This window comes from Salmo trutta, chromosome 18 (assembly GCF_901001165.1).
Source record: "Salmo trutta chromosome 18, fSalTru1.1, whole genome shotgun sequence".
Lineage (NCBI taxonomy): Eukaryota > Metazoa > Chordata > Actinopteri > Salmoniformes > Salmonidae > Salmo > Salmo trutta.
This window is the reverse complement of record NC_042974.1, coordinates 2113397-2133787: the sequence shown is the minus strand read 5'-3', so window position 1 is coordinate 2133787 and position 20391 is coordinate 2113397. Positions and strand designations below refer to the sequence as shown.

Here is a 20391-nt window from a genome sequence, read left to right as displayed (position 1 = left end):
GGTTCTCAGGGTTCTTAGTGTTCTCAGGGTGAGGAGGGTTCTTAGTGTTCTCGGGGTGAGGAGGGTTCTTAGTGTTCTCGGGGTGAGGAGGGTTCTTAGTGTTCTCAGGGTGAGGAGGGTTCTCAGGGTGAGGAGGGTTCTCAGGGTGAGGAGGGTTCTCAGGGTGAGGAGGGTTCTCAGGGTTCTTAGTGTTCTCGGGGTGAGGAGGGTTCTTAGTGTTCTCGGGGTGAGGAGGGTTCTTAGTGTTCTCGGGGTGAGGAGGGTTCTTAGTGTTCTCAGGGTGAGGAGGGTTCTTAGTGTTCTCAGGGTGAGGAGGGTTCTCAGGGTGAGGAGGGTTCTCAGGGTGAGGAGGGTTCTTAGTGTTCTCGAGGTGAGGAGGGTTCTTAGTGTTCTCAGGGTGAGCAGGGTTCTTAGTGTTCTCAGGGTGAGGAGGGTTCTCGGGGTGAGGAGGGTTCTCTGGGTGAGGAGGGTTCTCTGGGTGAGGAGGGTTCTCTGGGTGAGGAGGGTTCTCTGGGTGAGGAGGGTTCCTAATGTTCTCTGGGTGAGGCGGGTTCCTAGTGTTCTCTGGGTGAGGAGGGTTCCTAGTGTTCTCTGGGTGAGGAGGGTTCCTAGTGTTCTCTGGGTGAGGAGGGTTCTTAGTGTTCTCAGGGTGAGGAGGGTTCTCAGGGTGAGGAGGGTTCTCAGGGTGAGGAGGGTTCTCAGGGTGAGGAGGGTTCTCTGGGTGAGGCGGGTTCCTAGTGTTCTCTGGGTGAGGCGGGTTCCTAGTGTTCTCTGGGTGAGGCGGGTTCCTAGTGTTCTCTGGGTGAGGCGGGTTCCTAGTGTTCTCTGGGTGAGGAGGGTTCCTAGTGTTCTCTGGGTGAGGAGGGTTCCTAGTGTTCTCTGGGTGAGGAGGGTTCTTAGTGTTCTCAGGGTGAGGAGGGTTCTCAGGGTGAGGAGGGTTCTCAGGGTGTGGAGGGTTCTTAGTGTTCTCAGGGTGAGGAGGGTTCTCAGGGTGAGGAGGGTTCTCTGGGTGAGGAGGGTTCTCTGGGTGAGGAGGGTTCTCTGGGTGAGGAGGGTTCTCTGGGTGAGGAGGGTTCTCTGGGTGAGGCGGGTTCCTAGTGTTCTCTGGGTGAGGAGGGTTCCTAGTGTTCTCTGGGTGAGGAGGGTTCCTAGTGTTCTCTGCGTGAGGAGGGTTCTTAGTGTTCTCAGGGTGAGTAGGGTTCTCAGGGTGTGGAGGGTTCTTAGTGTTCTCAGGGTGAGGAGGGTTCTCAGGGTGAGGAGGGTTCTTAGTGTTCTCAGGGTGAGGAGGGTTCTCTGGGTGAGGAGGGTTCCTAGTGTTCTCTGGGTGAGGAGGGTTCTTAGTGTTCTCGGGGTGAGGAGGGTTCTCTGGGTGAGGAGGGTTCCTAGTGTTCTCTGGGTGAGGAGGGTTCTTAGTGTTCTCAGGGTGAGGAGGGTTCTTAGTGTTCTCGGGGTGAGGAGGGTTCTCAGGGTGAGGAGGGTTCTCAGGGTGAGGAGGGTTCTCAGGGTGAGGAGGGTTCGTAGTGTTCTCTGGGTGAGGAGGGTTCCTAGTGTTCTCAGGGTGAGGAGGGTTCTCAGGGTGAGGAGGGTTCTCAGGGTGTGGAGGGTTCTTAGTGTTCTCAGGGTGAGGAGGGTTCTCAGGGTGAGGAGGGTTCTCAGGGTGAGGAGGGTTCTCAGGGTGAGGAGGGTTCCAAGTGTTCTCAGGGTGAGGAGGGTTCTGAGGGTGAGGAGGGTTCCTAGTGTTCTCTGGGTGAGGAGGGTTCTTAGTGTTCTCGGGGTGAGGAGGGTTCTCGGGGTGAGGAGGGTTCTTAGTGTTCTCGGGGTGAGGAGGGTTCTTAGTGTTCTCGGGGTGAGGAGGGTTCTTAGTGTTCTCGGGGTGAGGAGGGTTCTTAGTGTTCTCGGGGTGAGGAGGGTTCTTAGTGTTCTCGGGGTGAGGAGGGTTCTTAGTGTTCTCAGGGTGAGGAGGGTTCTCAGGGTGAGGAGGGTTCTCAGGGTGAGGAGGGTTCTCAGGGTTCTTAGTGTTCTCGGGGTGAGGAGGGTTCTTAGTGTTCTCGGGGTAAGGAGGGTTCTTAGTGTTCTCGGGGTGAGGAGGGTTCTTAGTGTTCTCAGGGTGAGGAGGGTTCTTAGTGTTCTCAGGGTGAGGAGGGTTCTCAGGGTGAGGAGGGTTCTCAGGGTTCTTAGTGTTCTCAGGGTGAGGAGGGTTCTTAGTGTTCTCGGGGTGAGGAGGGTTCTTAGTGTTCTCGGGGTGAGGAGGGTTCTTAGTGTTCTCGGGGTGAGGAGGGTTCTTAGTGTTCTCGGGGTGAGGAGGGTTCTTAGTGTTCTCGGGGTGAGGAGGGTTCTTAGTGTTCTCAGGGTGAGGAGGGTTCTCAGGGTGAGGAGGGTTCTCAGGGTGAGGAGGGTTCTCAGGGTGAGGAGGGTTCTCAGGGTTCTTAGTGTTCTCGGGGTGAGGAGGGTTCTTAGTGTTCTCGGGGTGAGGAGGGTTCTTAGTGTTCTCAGGGTGAGGAGGGTTCTTAGTGTTCTCAGGGTGAGGAGGGTTCTCAGGGTGAGGAGGGTTCTCAGGGTGAGGAGGGTTCTTAGTGTTCTCGAGGTGAGGAGGGTTCTTAGTGTTCTCGAGGTGAGGAGGGTTCTTAGTGTTCTCAGGGTGAGCAGGGTTCTTAGTGTTCTCAGGGTGAGGAGGGTTCTCGGGGTGAGGAGGGTTCTCTGGGTGAGGAGGGTTCCTAGTGTTCTCTGGGTGAGGAGGGTTCCTAGTGTTCTCTGGGTGAGGAGGGTTCCTAGTGTTCTCTGGGTGAGGAGGGTTCCTAGTGTTCTCTGGGTGAGGAGGGTTCTTAGTGTTCTCAGGGTGAGGAGGGTTCTCAGGGTGAGGAGGGTTCTCAGGGTGAGGAGGGTTCTCTGGGTGAGGAGGGTTCTCTGGGTGAGGAGGGTTCTCTGGGTGAGGCGGGTTCCTAGTGTTCTCTGGGTGAGGCGGGTTCCTAGTGTTCTCTGGGTGAGGCGGGTTCCTAGTGTTCTCTGGGTGAGGCGGGTTCCTAGTGTTCTCTGGGTGAGGAGGGTTCCTAGTGTTCTCTGGGTGAGGAGGGTTCCTAGTGTTCTCTGGGTGAGGAGGGTTCTTAGTGTTCTCAGGGTGAGGAGGGTTCTCAGGGTGTGGAGGGTTCTCAGGGTGTGGAGGGTTCCTAGTGTTCTCAGGGTGAGGAGGGTTCTCTGGGTGAGGAGGGTTCTCTGGGTGAGGAGGGTTCTCTGGGTGAGGAGGGTTCTCTGGGTGAGGAGGGTTCTCTGGGTGAGGAGGGTTCTCTGGGTGAGGCGGGTTCCTAGTGTTCTCTGGGTGAGGCGGGTTCCTAGTGTTCTCTGGGTGAGGAGGGTTCCTAGTGTTCTCTGGGTGAGGAGGGTTCCTAGTGTTCTCTGCGTGAGGAGGGTTCTTAGTGTTCTCAGGGTGAGGAGGGTTCTCAGGGTGTGGAGGGTTCTTAGTGTTCTCAGGGTGAGGAGGGTTCTCAGGGTGAGGAGGGTTCTTAGTGTTCTCAGGGTGAGGAGGGTTCTCTGGGTGAGGAGTGTTCCTAGTGTTCTCTGGGTGAGGAGGGTTCTTAGTGTTCTCAGGGTGAGGAGGGTTCTTAGTGTTCTCGGGGTGAGGAGGGTTCTCTGGGTGAGGAGTGTTCCTAGTGTTCTCTGGGTGAGGAGGGTTCTTAGTGTTCTCAGGGTGAGGAGGGTTCTTAGTGTTCTCGGGGTGAGGAGGGTTCTCAGGGTGAGGAGGGTTCTCAGGGTGAGGAGGGTTCTCAGGGTGAGGAGGGTTCTCTGGGTGAGGAGGGTTCGTAGTGTTCTCTGGGTGAGGAGGGTTCGTAGTGTTCTCTGGGTGAGGAGGGTTCGTAGTGTTCTCAGGGTGAGGAGGGTTCTTAGTGTTCTCGGGGTGAGGAGGGTTCTCAGGGTGAGGAGGGTTCTCAGGGTGAGGAGGGTTCTCAGGGTGTGGAGGGTTCTTAGTGTTCTCAGGGTGAGGAGGGTTCTCAGGGTGAGGAGGGTTCTCAGGGTGAGGAGGGTTCTCAGGGTGAGGAGGGTTCCAAGTGTTCTCAGGGTGAGGAGGGTTCTGAGGGTGAGGAGGGTTCCTAGTGTTCTCTGGGTGAGGAGGGTTCTTAGTGTTCTCGGGGTGAGGAGGGTTCTCAGGGTGAGGAGGGTTCTTAGTGTTCTCGGGGTGAGGAGGGTTCTCTGGGTGAGGAGGGTTCCTAGTGTTCTCTGGGTGAGGAGGGTTCTTAGTGTTCTCAGGGTGAGGAGGGTTCTTAGTGTTCTCGGGGTCAGGAGGGTTCTTAGTGTTCTCGGGGTGAGGAGGGTTCTTAGTGTTCTCAGGGTGAGGAGGGTTCTTAGTGTTCTTAGGGTGAGGAGGGTTCTTAGTGTTCTCAGGGTGAGGAGGGTTCTTAGTGTTCTCAGTGTTCTCAGGTTGAGGAGGGTTCTTAGTGTTCTCAGGGTGAGGAGGGTTCTCAGGGTGAGGAGGGTTCTTAGTGTTCTCGGGGAAGAGATGGGTTCTTAGTGTTCTCGGTGCGAGGAGGGTTCTTAGTGTTCTCGTGGTAAATCCGCTTGTGTTTGTCTTAATGTAGTCACACTCGAATATCTTCCTTTTCCAGTAATATATTGGAGTGTGTCTTCCTCGTATGTCAACCTACCTCCTTCTTCATTGAACTGTTTGTTGATTTGATGCATCATCCAATAACCTTTTATATCCTGTCCTTAAGTGGTGGTTGAGCGCGATGGCCCCGCATTCTTTCATCTGCTAGAAACATCCTGAGGATGATCTGTACTTCCAGGTCCTTACAGGCTCTGATCTAACAGAATTGACCCGGCAGGGCTGCACCTGGACAGGATGTTCTGTACTTACCCTGATGTCTTTACAGGAGACATTAAATATATTCATGAGTGGAACATTCTAGAACACCTGGAGATTCTCAACCAGGTTCTGAGACGGAAGATGGGAGGTTGACCTCACTCTCACACTGTGCACTGCTGTGTCCCATCCATCACCAATAACCATAATAGTTATTCTGAATATGACATTAAGCCTCACATCTAACTTTATACCTTCATCTGTACAGGATGTGATTTGTCTGTCTGTCTGTCTGTCTGTCTGTCTGTCTGACTGCAGCTCTACAGTGTTTGCTAGGTCTGTGATAGCTTCCTGATCCGTTTCTTCACACTTCCTGTTTCAGTGGTTGAAAGGGAGGGGTTGGGGAGGTGCGGTAGCCTGGTCCCAGATCTGCTTGTGCTCTTGTCAACTTGATTGCTTTCATAATCAAACCATGGCATGGCAATGAGTGACAAGGAGTTGGCATGGTAACACAGACTGGCTCAGGCTAGGGGGGGGGGGGGCTTCAGTTCAAAAACAATCTAAATCACATGGCTCCAAATGTACGTCACATTTCTGGTAGCAGCTGGACTAGACTGCTAAACAAACAGTGGTTTTATTAAACGGTTTGGTGATAATAGCAGCTGGTTAAAAGGCAGTCGGCCTGTCTTTTTCTTTCTGACAAATGGGAATCCTCCAATAGTTTGGTCACATGGTCAGGGTGTAGACTGGAGACCAGCAAGACAGACACTCCCAATTCCTTTTCAAATGTGTGTGTTGGTTTAGAGGACAGCTAGAAACTCCGGATGAGTTGGTCAAATAAAGTTAGGAGAGATTAAAGTGCAACTTTTTCATTTGTATGTGTTGTTTTCCAATCCCTTGTATTTGTGTTGCGTGTTTTCAGGAGAGCCCCAACTTGTCTTTGAGAAGGGATGTTTCCAGGCCTCTGCCTGCCCTGTTGTTCAGCTGTCAGGTGGGGGTAGGGCGGACCAACCTAGCCATGATCCTGGGGACCCTGGTCCTCAACCACCTGAAGACAACCCAGGAACCACCACAGTAAGACTGGACTCAACCTCTGCAACCAAACTGTACCCTTCCCTAGAGATACACTACATGGCCAACAGTATGTGGACACCTGCTGGTCCAACATCTCATTCCTAAATCATGGGCATTAATATGGAGTTGTTCCCCCCTTTGCTGCTATAACAGCCTCCACTCTTCTGGGAAGGCTTTCCACTAGATGTTGGAACATTGTTGCGGGGACTTCCATTCAGCCACAAGAGCATTAGTGAGGTCTGACACTGATGTTGAGCGATAGGTCTGGCTCGCAGTCGGCGTTCCAATTCATCCCAAAGGTGTTCGATGGGGTTGAGGTCAGGGCTATATGCAGACCAGTCAAGTTATTCCACACTGATCTTGACAAACAATTTCTACATGGACCTCGCTTTGTGCACAGGTGCATTGTCATGCTGAAACAGGAAAGGGCCTTCCCCAAACTGTTGCCACAAAGTTGGAAGCACAGAATCGTCTAGAATGTCATTGTATGCTGTAGCGTTAAGATTTCCCTTCACTGGAACTAAGGGGCCCGAACCATGAAAAACAGCCCCAGCCCATTATTCCTCCTCCACCAAACTTTACAGTTGGGACTATGCATTCGGGCAGGTAGGGTTCTCCTGGCATCCCCCAAACACAGATTTCTCTGTTGGACTACCAGATGGTGAAGCGTGATTCATCACTCCAGAGAACGCGTTTCCCCTGCTCCAAAGTGCAATGGCGGTGAGCTTTACTCCACTCCAGCTAGTCCTGTTCTGTGAGCTTGTGTGGCCTACCACTTTACGGCTGAGCCGTTGTTGCTCCTAGACGTTTCCACTTCACAATAACAGCACTTACAGTTGACCAGGGCAGCTCTAGCAGGGCAGAAATTTGACAATGACGGTGCAATACTGAAAGTCACTGAGCTCTTCAGTACAGGCCATTCTAGTACCACTGTTTGTCTATGGAGATTGCATGGCTGTGTGCTCAATTTTATACACCTGTCAGCAATGAGCGTGGCTGAAATAGCCTTATCCTCCAATTTGAAGGGGTGTCCACATACTTTTGTGTATGTAGTGTATTGCCAGGCCGTCATTGCATGTAAGACATTGTTCTTAATTGTCTGGTAAAATAAAGGTAAACATTCACTATGAAACTGATCCAGATTATACCCAGAGGGCAACATTTGGCACGTGACGTGTTAATGATGTTTTCTGTTTGCAAACTGTTTTTCTGCTTGAGTAAACATCATTAGAACCAGATTTGCCTACTGGGTAGGCCTATATTTCAATCAAATGATGGATTGATCAGTGTCATAATTAACCAGTGGTGATGTAGTTAAACTGTAATGAAGCGTTTTAAAGATGGCTGCCTGTCCGGTTTGTTATTGTTTTCAGAGCGGAAGAGGCAGAAGCCAAGCCCCTGTTCCAAGTCATTCAGACCCTCATCAACAGACTACCTGAAGGACAACAGGTCATGGAAGAGGTGAGGGATCCTGAAATGTGTCATCTAGTTAGATACATAGTGATAGTTCCCAGCATCTAAATCATTCTGTCCCTTTGGTTCTTCAGGTTGACCAAGCGATCGCTCTGTGTTCAGAAATGCACAACATAAAAGAAGCGATATATGAAAATAAGAAGAAGCTTGAAGCGATCGGAGATGATTATCAAATTCAGGTGGGTTTATGTTTCAGATTGATCACAACGTTATCAGTACCCTATGATGATGTTGATACAGTAATATGATGCTGCAGTGTTTAGCTAGTATGTTACGATTCTAGGGAAGCACGACCAAAGACTACTGTCTGACTCCTTGATGTCTGTCTCTTCTAGGGAAGCACGACCAAAGACTACTGTCTGACTCCTTGATGTCTGTCTCTTCTAGGGAAGCACGACCAAAGACTACTGTCTGACTCCTTGATGTCTGTCTCTTCTAGGGAAGCACGACCAAAGACTACTGTCTGACTCCTGATGTCTGTCTCTTCTAGGGAAGCACGACCAAAGACTACTGTCTGACTCCTTGATGTCTGTCTCTTCTAGGGAAGCACGACCAAAGACTACTGTCTGACTCCTTGATGTCTGTCTCTTCTAGGGAAGCACGACCAAAGACTACTGTCTGACTCCTTGATGTCTGTCTCTTCTAGGGAAGCACGACCAAAGACTACTGTCTGACTCCTTGATGTCTGTCTCTTCTAGGGAAGCACGACCAAAGACTACTGTCTGACTCCTTGATGTCTGTCTCTTCTAGGGAAGCACGACCAAAGACTACTGTCTGACTCCTTGATGTCTGTCTCTTCTAGGGAAGCACGACCAAAGACTACTGTCTGACTCCTTGATGTCTGTCTCTTCTAGGGAAGCACGACCAAAGACTACTGTCTGACTCCTTGATGTCTGTCTCTTCTAGGAAGCACGACCAAAGACTACTGTCTGACTCCTTGATGTCTGTCTCTTCTAGGGAAGCACGACCAAAGACTACTGTCTGACTCCTTGATGTCTGTCTCTTCTAGGGAAGCACGACCAAAGACTACTGTCTGACTCCTTGATGTCTGTCTCTTCTAGGGAAGCACGACCAAAGACTACTGTCTGACTCCTTGATGTCTGTCTCTTCTAGGGAAGCACGACCAAAGACTACTGTCTGACTCCTTGATGTCTGTCTCTTCTAGGGAAGCACGACCAAAGACTACTGTCTGACTCCTTGATGTCTGTCTCTTCTAGGGAAGCACGACCAAAGACTACTGTCTGACTCCTTGATGTCTGTCTCTTCTAGGGAAGCACGACCAAAGACTACTGTCTGACTCCTTGATGTCTGTCTCTTCTAGGGAAGCACGACCAAAGACTACTGTCTGACTCCTTGATGCCTGTCTCTTCTAGGGAAGCACGACCAAAGACTACTGTCTGACTCCTTGATGCCTGTCTCTTCTAGGGAAGCACGACCAAAGACTACTGTCTGACTCCTTGATGTCTGTCTCTTCTAGGGAAGCACGACCAAAGACTACTGTCTGACTCCTTGATGTCTGTCTCTTCTAGGGAAGCACGACCAAAGACTACTGTCTGACTCCTTGATGTCTGTCTCTTCTAGGGAAGCACGACCAAAGACTACTGTCTGACTCCTTGATGTCTGTCTCTTCTAGGGAAGCACGACCAAAGACTACTGTCTGACTCCTTGATGTCTGTCTCTTCTAGGGAAGCACGACCAAAGACTACTTTCTCCACAGAGCCATCCAGAGCCTGGAACGCTATTTCTACCTGATTGTGTTCAACGCATACCTTCATGAACAGGTATGGTTTTGTCCCAAATGGCACCCTATTCCCTTTACAGTGCACTACATTTTACAAGGACCTTATTCTGCCGCTATACAACTTTGTATGCGTTGTTTTTTGGAAACCTTGTTATTTACGAAGTTTTTGTAATAGATTCTTGTTGGAACGTTCCATAAATTATATCCACCCAGGCTGAAGTCATAAACAGTGCAATGCTTGAAGCACAGCGAAGTGCTGTTTGAATGAATGCAATGAGCCTGCTGCTGCCTACCACCGCTCAGTCAGACTGCTCTATCAAATCATAGACTTAATTATAGTATAATAAACACACAGAAATACGAGGCTTAGGTCATTAATATGGTCGAATCCGGAAACTGTCATCTCGAAAACAAAAGTTTTTCTCTTTTAGTGACATACGGAACTGTTCCGTATTTTATCTAACGGGTGGCTAAGTCTAAATATTCCTGTTAGGCATTGATGTTTATGGTTAGGTACATTGGTGCAACGACAGTACTTTTTTCGCAAATGCTCTTGTTAAATCATCACCAGTTTGGTGAAGTAGGCTGTGATTCAATGAAAATTAACAGGCACCGCATCGATTATATGCAACGCAGGACACGTTAGATAAACTAGTAATATCATCAACCATGTGTAGTTAGTTAACTAGTGATTATGTTAAGATTGATAGGTTTTTATAAGTCTAATGCTAGCTAGCAACTTACCTTTGCTTCTTGCTGCCCTCGCGTAACAAGTAGTCAGCCTGTTAATCCTTGTGGAGTGCAATGTAAGGCAGGTGGTTAGAGGGTTGGACTGGTAACCGAAGGTTGCAAAAACGAATACCCCCTGAACAAGGCAGTTAACCCCTGTTTCTAGGCTGTCATTGTAAATAAGAATGTGTTCTTAATCTGACTTTCCTAGTTAAATAAATGTGTAAAAAAAAAAGAAAAATTCGGAAAATCGGTGGCCAAAAATACCGATTGCTATGAAAACTTGAAATCGGCCCTAATTAATCGGCCATTTCGATGAATCGGTCGACCTCTAATCTCAACCTTTATTTCCTGTTTTTAGCATGGAAAACAGACATCTCAACCTTTATTTCCTGTTTTTACCATGGAAAACAAAAGACATCTCAATCTTTATTTCCTGTTTTACCATGGAAAACAGACATCTCAACCTTTATTTCCTGTTTTTACCATGGAAAACAGACATCTCAACCTTTATTTCCTGTTTTTACCATGGAAAACAGACATCTCAACCTTTATTTCCTGTTTTTACCATGGAAAACAGACATCTCAACCTTTATTTCCTGTTTTTACCATGGAAAACAGACATCTCAACCTCTACATCTGTTTTGTGGTGTTGCAGTATTCTCTTGGCTTTGCGTCCAACTTCAGCCAGTGGCTGTGTGCTCACCCCTGGGTGTACCGCCTGCTGGCCTGTATGGACCTATCAGAACTCTCCGCTCCGCCTGATCTCGTCACCAAGGGAGCCCGCGTTCTGGTGAGAACCTCCCACCAAATGACATCACATCACACTCAGTCAGACCCACTGCAGAACATGGAACTCAGTCAGACCCGCTGCAGAACATCACACTCAGTCAGACCCACTGCAGAACATGGAACTCAGTCAGACCCACTGCAGAACATCACACTCAGTCAGACCCACTGCAGAACATCACACTCAGTCAGACCCACTGCAGAACATGGAACTCAGTCAGACCCACTGCAGAACATCACACTCAGTCAGGCCCACTGCAGAACATGGAACTCAGTCAGACCCACTGCAGAACATGGAACTCAGTCAGGCCCACTGCAGAACATGGAACTCAGTCAGGCCCACTGCAGAACATGGAACTCAGTCAGACCCGCTGCAGAACATCACACTCAGTCAGACCCGCTGCAGAACATGGAACTCAGTCAGACCCACTGCAGAACATCACACTCAGTCAGACCCACTGCAGAACATGGAACTCAGTCAGACCCACTGCAGAACATGGAACTCAGTCAGGCCCACTGCAGAACATGGAACTCAGTTCATGTTTGTTTGCGTTGTGTAATGAATACATTCACTGGAAATCTAACTCATTATCTTATTGACTTACTGTGTGTGTGTGTGTGTGTGTGTGTGTGTGTGTTTGCGTTTGCGCGCAGGTTGCTCACGAATACCTGTCTCCAGACATACTCAGCACAGTGAAGGAGATGAAAGTGGCTAACTTCAGAAGAGTTCCCAAGATGCCCGTCTACGGCATGTCACAGCCTACATCAGAGGTATGATCAACACCAAGCCCGTATCACATTTGGTCAACGTCCAAAATGCTAGTTTCAGCCATTTCTATCTTCAGCAGACATAACATTTGAAGACGTCCCAGTTGATCCAGTAAGTTGTGTCTGTGAAGCTGAACTGAAGTGTATCTGCTGGGTTGTGTGTTCTGTAGGCGACGGGTGTGGTGTTGACCCACCTGACGGATGAGAAGAGGAAGTACAGCCACGTCCTGTGGGTCAACCTGCAGGAGGAGCTGGTTCTGGAGGGGAACGGACAGGTCTTCACCCCCAGAGAGCCGTCCTGTCTGGAGCAACACATCCCTGTCCCTGCCACTGACCCCACACAGATTGAGGTACTATACACTATATATACAGCTGTATGTGGACAACCCTTCACATTAGTGGATTTGGCTATTTCAGCCACACCTGTTGCTGACAGGTGTATAAAATCGAGCCCACAGCCATGCAATTTCCACAGACAAACATTGGCAGTAGAATGGCCTTACTGAAGAGCTCAGTGACTTTCAAGCGTGTAGCGTGTTAAAAATGGTCTGTCCTCGATTGCAACACTCACTACCGAGTTCCAAACTGCCTCTGGAAGCAACGTCACCACAAGAACTGTTCATCAGGAGCTTTATGAAATGGGTTTCCATGGCCGAGCAACCGCACACAAGCCTAAGATCACAATGCACAATGTCAAGTGTCGGCTGGAGTGGTGTAAAGCTCACTGCCATTGGACTCTGGAGCAGTTGAAATGCGTTCTCTGGAGTGATGAATCACGTTTCACCATCTGGTAGTCTAACAGAAGAATCTTGGTTTGGCAGATGCCAGGAGAACGCTACCTGCCCGAATGCATAGTGCCAACTGTAAAGTTTGGTGGAGGAGGAATAATGGTCTGGGGCTGTTTTTCATGGTTCCGGCTAGGCCCCTTAGTTCCAGTGAAGGGAAATCGTAATGCTACAGCATACAACGACATTCTATACGATTCTGTGCTTCCAACTTTGTGGCAACAGTTTGGGGAAAGCCATTCCTGTTTCAGCATGACAATGGCCCCATGCACAAAGCGAGGTCCATACAGAAATGGTTTGTTGAGATCAGTGTGAAAGAACTTGCCTGGCCTGCAGAGCCCTGACCTCAACCACATCGGACACCTTTGGGATGAATTGGAACGTCGACTGCGAGCCAGGACTAATCGCTCAACATCAGTACGACCAACCTCACTAATGCTCTTGTGGCTGAATGAAAGCAAGTCCCTGCAGCAATGTTCCAACATCTAGTGGAAAGCCTTCCCAGAAGAGTGGAGGCTGTTATAGCAGCAAAGGGGGGAACAACTCCATATTAATGCCCATGATTTAGGAATGAGATGTTGGACCAGCAGGTGTCCACATACTGTTGGTGTACTAACACATCCATGTCCTCACCCCACACACATAGAGGTACTAACTAACCCCCAGTACATAGAGGTACTAACTAACCCCCAGTACATAGAGGTACTAACTAACCCCCAGTACATAGAGGTACTAACTAACCCCCAGTACATAGAGGTACTAACTAACCCCCAGTACATAGAGGTACTAACTAACCCCCAGTACATAGAGGTACTAACTAACCCCCAGTACATAGAGGTACTAACTAACCCCCAGTACATAGAGGTACTAACTAACCCCCAGTACATAGAGGTACTAACTAACCCCCAGTACATAGAGGTACTAACTAACCCCCAGTACATAGAGGTACTAACTAACCCCCAGTACATAGAGGTACTAACTGATCCTAACCCCCAGTACATAGAGGTACTAACTAACCCCGGTACATAGAGGTACTAAGTGATCTTAACCCCCAGTACATAGAGGTACTAAGTGATCTTAACCCCCAGTACATAGAGGTACTAAGTGACCCTAACCCCCAGTACATAGAGGTACTAAGTGACCCTAACCCCCAGTACATAGAGGTACTAAGTGATCCTTACGTGGACAATAAACCAGTAAAGGAAAGTGAGCCCCAGTCTGACTGTCCCTCCCCCTCCTCTCTACCCCAGAAACTAGAGACAGCCCTGGGAGAGGAGGTTCAGAGAGCCCAGAAGTGGCTGGAGGTCACTCTGGAGCAGGAGAAACAGATGAAGATGTTTAAAACCTGTCTGACGGTCCAGGAGGTCTTCAACCAGTACCAGAGAACACACCAGGGACTGCTCTATAAACGCATCCCTCTGTCAGACTGCTGCGCCCCCAAGGAGGAGGTAAAGGCAGACGACACACACGTTCAAGCACACACACACGCACGCACGTACACACACATACTCATACACACACACACAAAGGTAATGGTTTTGTGGAGGCACTGCAGTGACAGGTTTTCATGGGGCTGATATGAGGGGCAGGTTTTCATGGGGCTGATATGAGGGTCAGTGACAGGTTTTCATGGGGCTGAAATGAGGGGCAGGTTTTCATGGGGCTGATATGAGGGGCAGGTTTTCATGGGGCTGATATGAGGGGCAGGTTTTCATGAGGCTGATATGAGGGGCAGTGACAGGTTTTCATGGGGCTGATATGAGGGGCAGTGACAGGTTTTCATGGGGCTGATATGAGGGTCAGTGACAGGTTTTCATGGGGCTGATATGAGGGGCAGGTTTTCATGGGGCTGATATGAAGGTCAGTGACAGGTTTTCATGGGGCTGATATGAAGGGCAGTGACAGGTTTTCATGGGGCTGATATGAAGGGCAGTGACAGGTTTTCATGGGGCTGATATGAGGGGCAGTGACATGTTTTCATGGGGCTGATATGAGGGTCAGTGACAGGTTTTCATGGGGCTGATATGAGGGTCAGTGACAGGTTTTCATGGGGCTGATATGAGGGTCAGTGACAGGTTTTCATAGGGCTGATATGAGGGTCAGTGACAGGTTTTCATGGGGCTGATATGAGGGTCAGTGGCAGGTTTTCATGGGGCTGATATGAGGGTCAGTGACAGGTTTTCATGGGGCTGATATGAGGGGCAGTGACAGGTTTTCATGGGGCTGATATAAGGGGCAGTGACAGGTTTTCATGGGGCTGATATGAGGGGCAGTGACAGGTTTTCATGGGGCTGATATGAGGGGCAGGTTTTCATGGGGCTGATATGAGGGTCAGTGACAGGTTTTCATGGGGCTGATATGAGGGGCATTGACAGGTTTTCATGGGGCTGATATGAGGGGCAGTGACAGGTTTTCATGAGGTTGATATGAGGGGCAGTGACAGGTTTTCATGAGGCTGATATGAGGGGCAGTGACAGGTTTTCATGGGGCTGATATGAGGGGCATTGACAGGTTTTCATGGGGCTGATATGAGGGGCAGTGACAGGTTTTCATGGGGCTGATATGAGGGGCAGGTTTTCATGGGGCTGATATGAGGGTCAGTGACAGGTTTTCATGGGGCTGATATGAGGGGCAGTGACAGGTTTTCATGGGGTTGATATGAGGGGCAGTGACAGGTTTTCATGGGGCTGATATGAGGGGCAGTGACAGGTTTTCATGAGGCTGATATGAGGGGCAGTGACAGGTTTTCATGAGGCTGATATGAGGGTAAAAAATGGAAATCTTTGTTCTCCCTCTAGTGGGGTTGAATGTTATTACATGTTTTATGAACGATGAACTGAATTTCACCATCTGTTGCGTGCCTGTGTGTGTGTGTGTGTGTGTGTGTGTGTGTGTGTGTGTGTGTGTGTGTGTGTGTGTGTGTGTGTGTGTGTGTGTGTGTGTGTGTGTGTGCCTGTGTGTTGTTTTACTCAGGACTTTGACCAGCTCTTGGAGGCCATGAAGAGTACCTTGGCTGAGGACTCTCGCTCAGCCTTCGTGTTCAACTGCTCCAACGGCAAGGGAAGAACCACCACGGCCATGGTCATAGCTGCTCTCACTGTTTGGCACTTCAATGTAAGACTACACTTCTCACTGTCTAGCACTTCACTGTAAGACTACACTCCCCTCACTGTCTGGCACTTCACTGTAAGTCTACACTTCTCACTGTCTGGCACTTCACTGTAAGACTACACTCCCCTCACTGTCTGACACTTCAATGTAAGACTACACTTCTCACTGTCTGGCACTTCACTGTAAGACTACACTTCTCACTGTCTGGCACTTCACTGTAAGACTACACTTCTCACTGTCTGACACTTCACTGTAAGACTACAGTCCTCACTGTCTGGCACTTCACTGTAAGACTACAATTTTCACTGTCTGACACTTCACTGTAAGACTACACTTCTCACTGTCTGACACTTCACTGTAAGACTACACTTCTCACTGTCTGGCACTTCAATGTAAGACTACACTTCTCACTGTCTGGCACTTCAATGTAAGACTACACTTCTCACTGTCTGGCACTTCAATGTAAGACTACACTTCTCACTGTCTGGCACTTCAATGTAAGACTACACTTCTCACTGTCTGGAACTTCACTGTAAGACTACACTCCTCACTGTCTGGCACTTCAATGTAAGACTACACTTCTCACTGTCTGACACTTCAATGTAAGACTACACGTCTCACTGTCTGGCACTTCAATGTAAGACTACACTCCTCACTGTCTGGCACTTCACTGTAAGACTACACTCACTGTAAGACTACACTCCCCTCACTGTCTGGCACTTCACTGTAAGAGTATATTCTGGAAAACCAACCTATATTCCAGGAATAGTTTATTTGCTGTGTAATAAACACATTGCAGATGTTACCAGAGCTGTTAAACCAGTATTAAAACAGCAATGCTCATCCGTTGTTGGTTTGTTTCTGCCATAGGGCTTTCCTGAGTTTGGTGATGATGAGATTGTCAGTGTTCCTGATGCCAAGTACACCAAGGGAGAATTCAAGGTGAGTAACAAACATAGAGACTTTTACCAAAAGAGGGTTTGAATGAAACATAAGATTTTTAGATTGACCACATAGCAGAGACTATAGTGCTACAGCTCAGTGTTAGAGCTGTAGTGGCCTAGCAACCACCTAGCAGACAAGATTCTCCTCTGGTCTGGAATAGTCTGGCCGACAGTCACACCAAACTCTGTCAAAATGGGACATGATACATCTCTGCTGTGATAGACTAGTGTCCTGTCCAGGGGGTGTACTAAGGTGATAGACTAGTGTCCTGTCCAGGGGGTGTACTGAGGTGATAGACTAGTGTCCTGTCCAGGGGGTGTACTGAGGTGATAGACTAGTGTCCTGTCCAGGGGGTGTACTGAGGAGATAGACTAGTGTCCTGTCCAGGGGGTGTACTGAGGAGATAGACTAGTGTCCTGTCCAGGGGGTGTACTGAGGAGATGGACTAGTGTCCTGTCCAGGGGGTGTACTGAGGAGATGGACTAGTGTCCTGTCCAGGGGGTGTACTGGTGCATCAAGTTGCTTCAGAAACAGCGTTCTGAGTTGGTCTGGTTCGCGCACACGTCACCACCATCTCTCGTTCTGACAGTCAGTGTGTGTATTCTGTCCTGTCTGACAGTCTGTGTGTGTATTCTGTCCTGTCTGACAGTCTGTGTGTGTGTATTCTGTCCTGTCTGACAGTCAGTGTGTGTGTATTCTGTCCTGTCTGACAGTCAGTGTGTGTATTCTGTCCTGTCTGACAGTCAGTGTGTGTATTCTGTCCTGTCTGTCCCCAGGTGGTGATGCAGCTAGTTAGACTACTGCCGGACGGTCATCAGATGAAGAGGGAGGTGGACATGGCTCTGGACTCAGTCAGCGAGACCATGACCCCCATGCATTACCACCTCAGAGAGATAATCATCTGTACCTACAGACAGGTAGGACCACCCCCCCATTACATACCTACAGACAGGTAGGACCCCCCCCCCATTACATACCTATAGACAGGTAGGACCACCCCCCCATTACATACCTATAGACAGGTAGGACCACCCCCCCATTACATACCTATAGACAGGTAGGACCACCCCCCCCATTACATACCTATAGACAGGTAGGACCACCCCCCCCCATTACATACCTACAGACAGGTAGGACCACCCCCCCCATTACATACCTATAGACAGGTAGGACCACCCCCCCATTACATACCTATAGACAGGTAGAACCACCCCCCCCATTACATACCTATAGACAGGTAGAACCACCCCCCCATTACATACCTACAGACAGGTAAGACCACACCCCCATTACATACCTACAGACAGGTAGGACCACCCCCCCATTACATACCTACAGACAGGTAGGACCAACCCCCCCATTACATACCTATAGACAGGTAGGACAACCCCCCCATTACATACCTATAGACAGGTAGGACCACCCCCCCATTACATACCTACAGACAGGTAGGACAACCCCCCCATTACATACCTATAGACAGGTAGGACAACCCCCCCATTACATACCTATAGACAGGTAGGACCACCCCCCCATTACATACCTATAGACAGGTAGGACCACCCCCCCATTACATACCTATAGACAGGTAGAACCACCCCCCCCATTACATACCTACAGACAGGTAGGACCCCCCCCCCCCATTACATACCTACAGACAGGTAGGACCACCCCCCCATTACATACCTATAGACAGGTAGGACCACCCCCCCATTACATACCTATAGACAGGTAGGACAACCCCCCCATTACATACCTAGAGACAGGTAGGACAACCCCCTCATTACATACCTATAGACAGGTAGGACCACCCCCCATTACATACCTATAGACAGGTAGGACCACCCCCCCCATTACATACCTATAGACAGGTAGGACCACCCCCCCATTACATACCTATAGACAGGTAGGACCACCCCCCCCCATTACATACCTATAGACAGGTAGGACCCCCCCCCCCCCCCCCCCATTACATACCTACAGACAGGTAGGACCACCCCCCCATTACATACCTATAGACAGGTAGGACCACCCCCCCATTACATACCTACAGACAGGTAGGACCACCCCCCCATTACATACCTACAGACAGGTAGGACCAACCCCCCCATTACATACCTATAGACAGGTAGGACCACCCCCCATTACATACCTACAGACAGGTAAGACCACCCCCCCATTACATACCTACAGACAGGTAGGACCACCCCCCCATTACATACCTACAGACAGGTAGGACCAACCCCCCCATTACATACCTATAGACAGGTAGGACCAACCTCCCCATTACATACCTACAGACAGGTAGGACCACCCCCCCATTACATACCTACAGACAGGTAGGACCACCCCCCATTACATACCTATAGACAGGTAGGACCACCCCCCCATTACATACCTATAGACAGGTAGGACCACCCCCCCATTACATACCTACATACAGGTAGGACCACCCCCCCATTACATACCTATAGACAGGTAGGACCACCCCCCCATTACATACCTATAGACAGGTAGGACCACCCCCCCATTACATACCTATAGACAGGTAGGACCACCCCCCCATTACATACCTATAGACAGGTAGGACCACCCCCCCATTACATACCTACAGACAGGTAAGACCACCCCCCATTACATACCTATAGACAGGTAGGACCACCCCCCCATTACATACCTATAGACAGGTAGGACCACCCCCCCATTACATACCTACATACAGGTAGGACCACCCCCCCATTACATACCTATAGACAGGTAGGACCACCCCCCCCATTACATGCCTATAGACAGGTAGGACAACCCCCCCATTACATACCTATAGACAGGTAGGACCATACACCCCATAGACAACCATACTAGACCATACACCACCATACACCTCATAGACAACCATCCTAGACCATACACCCCATAGACAACCATCCTAGACCATACACCCCATAGACAGCCACCTGAGTGATTATCATCTGCACCTACAGACATGTCCAGTAGGGGGCGACACCTGCCTTTACATTACACTACCTATCAATAACACAAATAATGTCAACTCATTAAAACACTGTTTTGATCACACTGATATAAGGGAATGGTTGTCATGCGTCACAGGTGCATTTCTAGTCTGAAAGGCTTGACCCTGAACTGGTACAACCCAATGGGAGAGACAAGACTATTTAGCTACAGTTCTACTACTGGCCCATAGATGGCTGCAGTTCCACTCCTGGCCCATAGATGGTGGTAATGCTCTTGTTTTATTTAGCTACAGTTCCACTGCTGGCCCATAGATGGTGGTAATGCTCTTGTTTTATTTAGCTACAGTTCCACTCCTGGCCCATAGATGGTGGTAATGCTCTTGTTTTTAGGTGACTAGTCATGTCTTGGACCTGAGGTACTCATAAGCATCTACAAATAATATGTTTGTTTAGTAGTTGTTGTTTAATGTTAATTATTTGACTTTAGGGTGCAGTACTGGTTAGAAATGAATAATATGTTGTTGGTTATAGTAATTAGGGGCGGCAGGTAGCCTAGTGGTTAGAGCGTTGGACTAGTAACCGAAAGGTTGCAAGATTGAATCCCCGAGCTGACAAGGTAAAAATCTGTCATTCTGCCCCTGAACAAGGCAGTTAACCTGCTGTTCCTAGGTAGGCTGTCATTGAAAATAAGAATTTGTTCCTAACTGACTTGCCTAGTTCAATAAAAAAAAAAATATATTATTACTGGTTTATATTGACTAGTTGCTTTGAACTCTTCATTGAGGAAGCATTGCGAGTAGGGTAGGGTAAGGTGAGTAGGGTTTAGTGAGTAGGGTAGGGTATAGTGAGTAGGGTAGGGTTTAGTGAGTAGGGTATAGTGAGTAGGGTAGAGTAGGGAGGGTAGGGTAGGGTAGGGAGGGTAGGGTAGGGTGAGTAGGGTAGGGTGAGTAGGGTGGGTAGGGTAGGGTATAGTGAGTAGGGTGAGTAGGGTAGGTAGGGTAGGGTAGAGTGAGTAGGGTGTAGTGAGTAGGGTAGGGTATAGTGAGTAGGGTAGGGTATAGTGAGTAGGGTAGCTAGCTCCAACAGTGCAGTAATATCTAACACTTCACAACAATACACACACACGGAGTTAAGGAATATATACATATTAATGGCATTGACTAAAATACAGTAGAATATAATACAGTAGAATACAGTATATACATATGAGAT

The 20391-nt window shown here is 49.1% G+C and overlaps 1 protein-coding gene across 4 annotated transcripts in view; it reads left to right on the top strand.

Moving 5' to 3' along the window:
- pald1a (phosphatase domain containing paladin 1a) overlaps positions 1–20391 on the top strand; it is a 133707-nt gene that overhangs the window by 49137 nt on the left and 64179 nt on the right. For all 4 annotated transcript variants that reach the window (XM_029697496.1, XM_029697495.1, XM_029697494.1 and 1 more), the window contains 11 exons: positions 5715–5866; positions 7240–7327; positions 7414–7518; positions 9025–9120; positions 10468–10602; positions 11253–11369; positions 11537–11716; positions 13402–13599; positions 15125–15265; positions 16133–16204; positions 16984–17124. In XM_029697496.1, the coding sequence (XP_029553356.1) occupies positions 5715–5866; positions 7240–7327; positions 7414–7518; positions 9025–9120; positions 10468–10602; positions 11253–11369; positions 11537–11716; positions 13402–13599; positions 15125–15265; positions 16133–16204; positions 16984–17124 (1425 nt within the window). The remainder of the gene's footprint in view (positions 1–5714; positions 5867–7239; positions 7328–7413; positions 7519–9024; positions 9121–10467; positions 10603–11252; positions 11370–11536; positions 11717–13401; positions 13600–15124; positions 15266–16132; positions 16205–16983; positions 17125–20391) is intronic.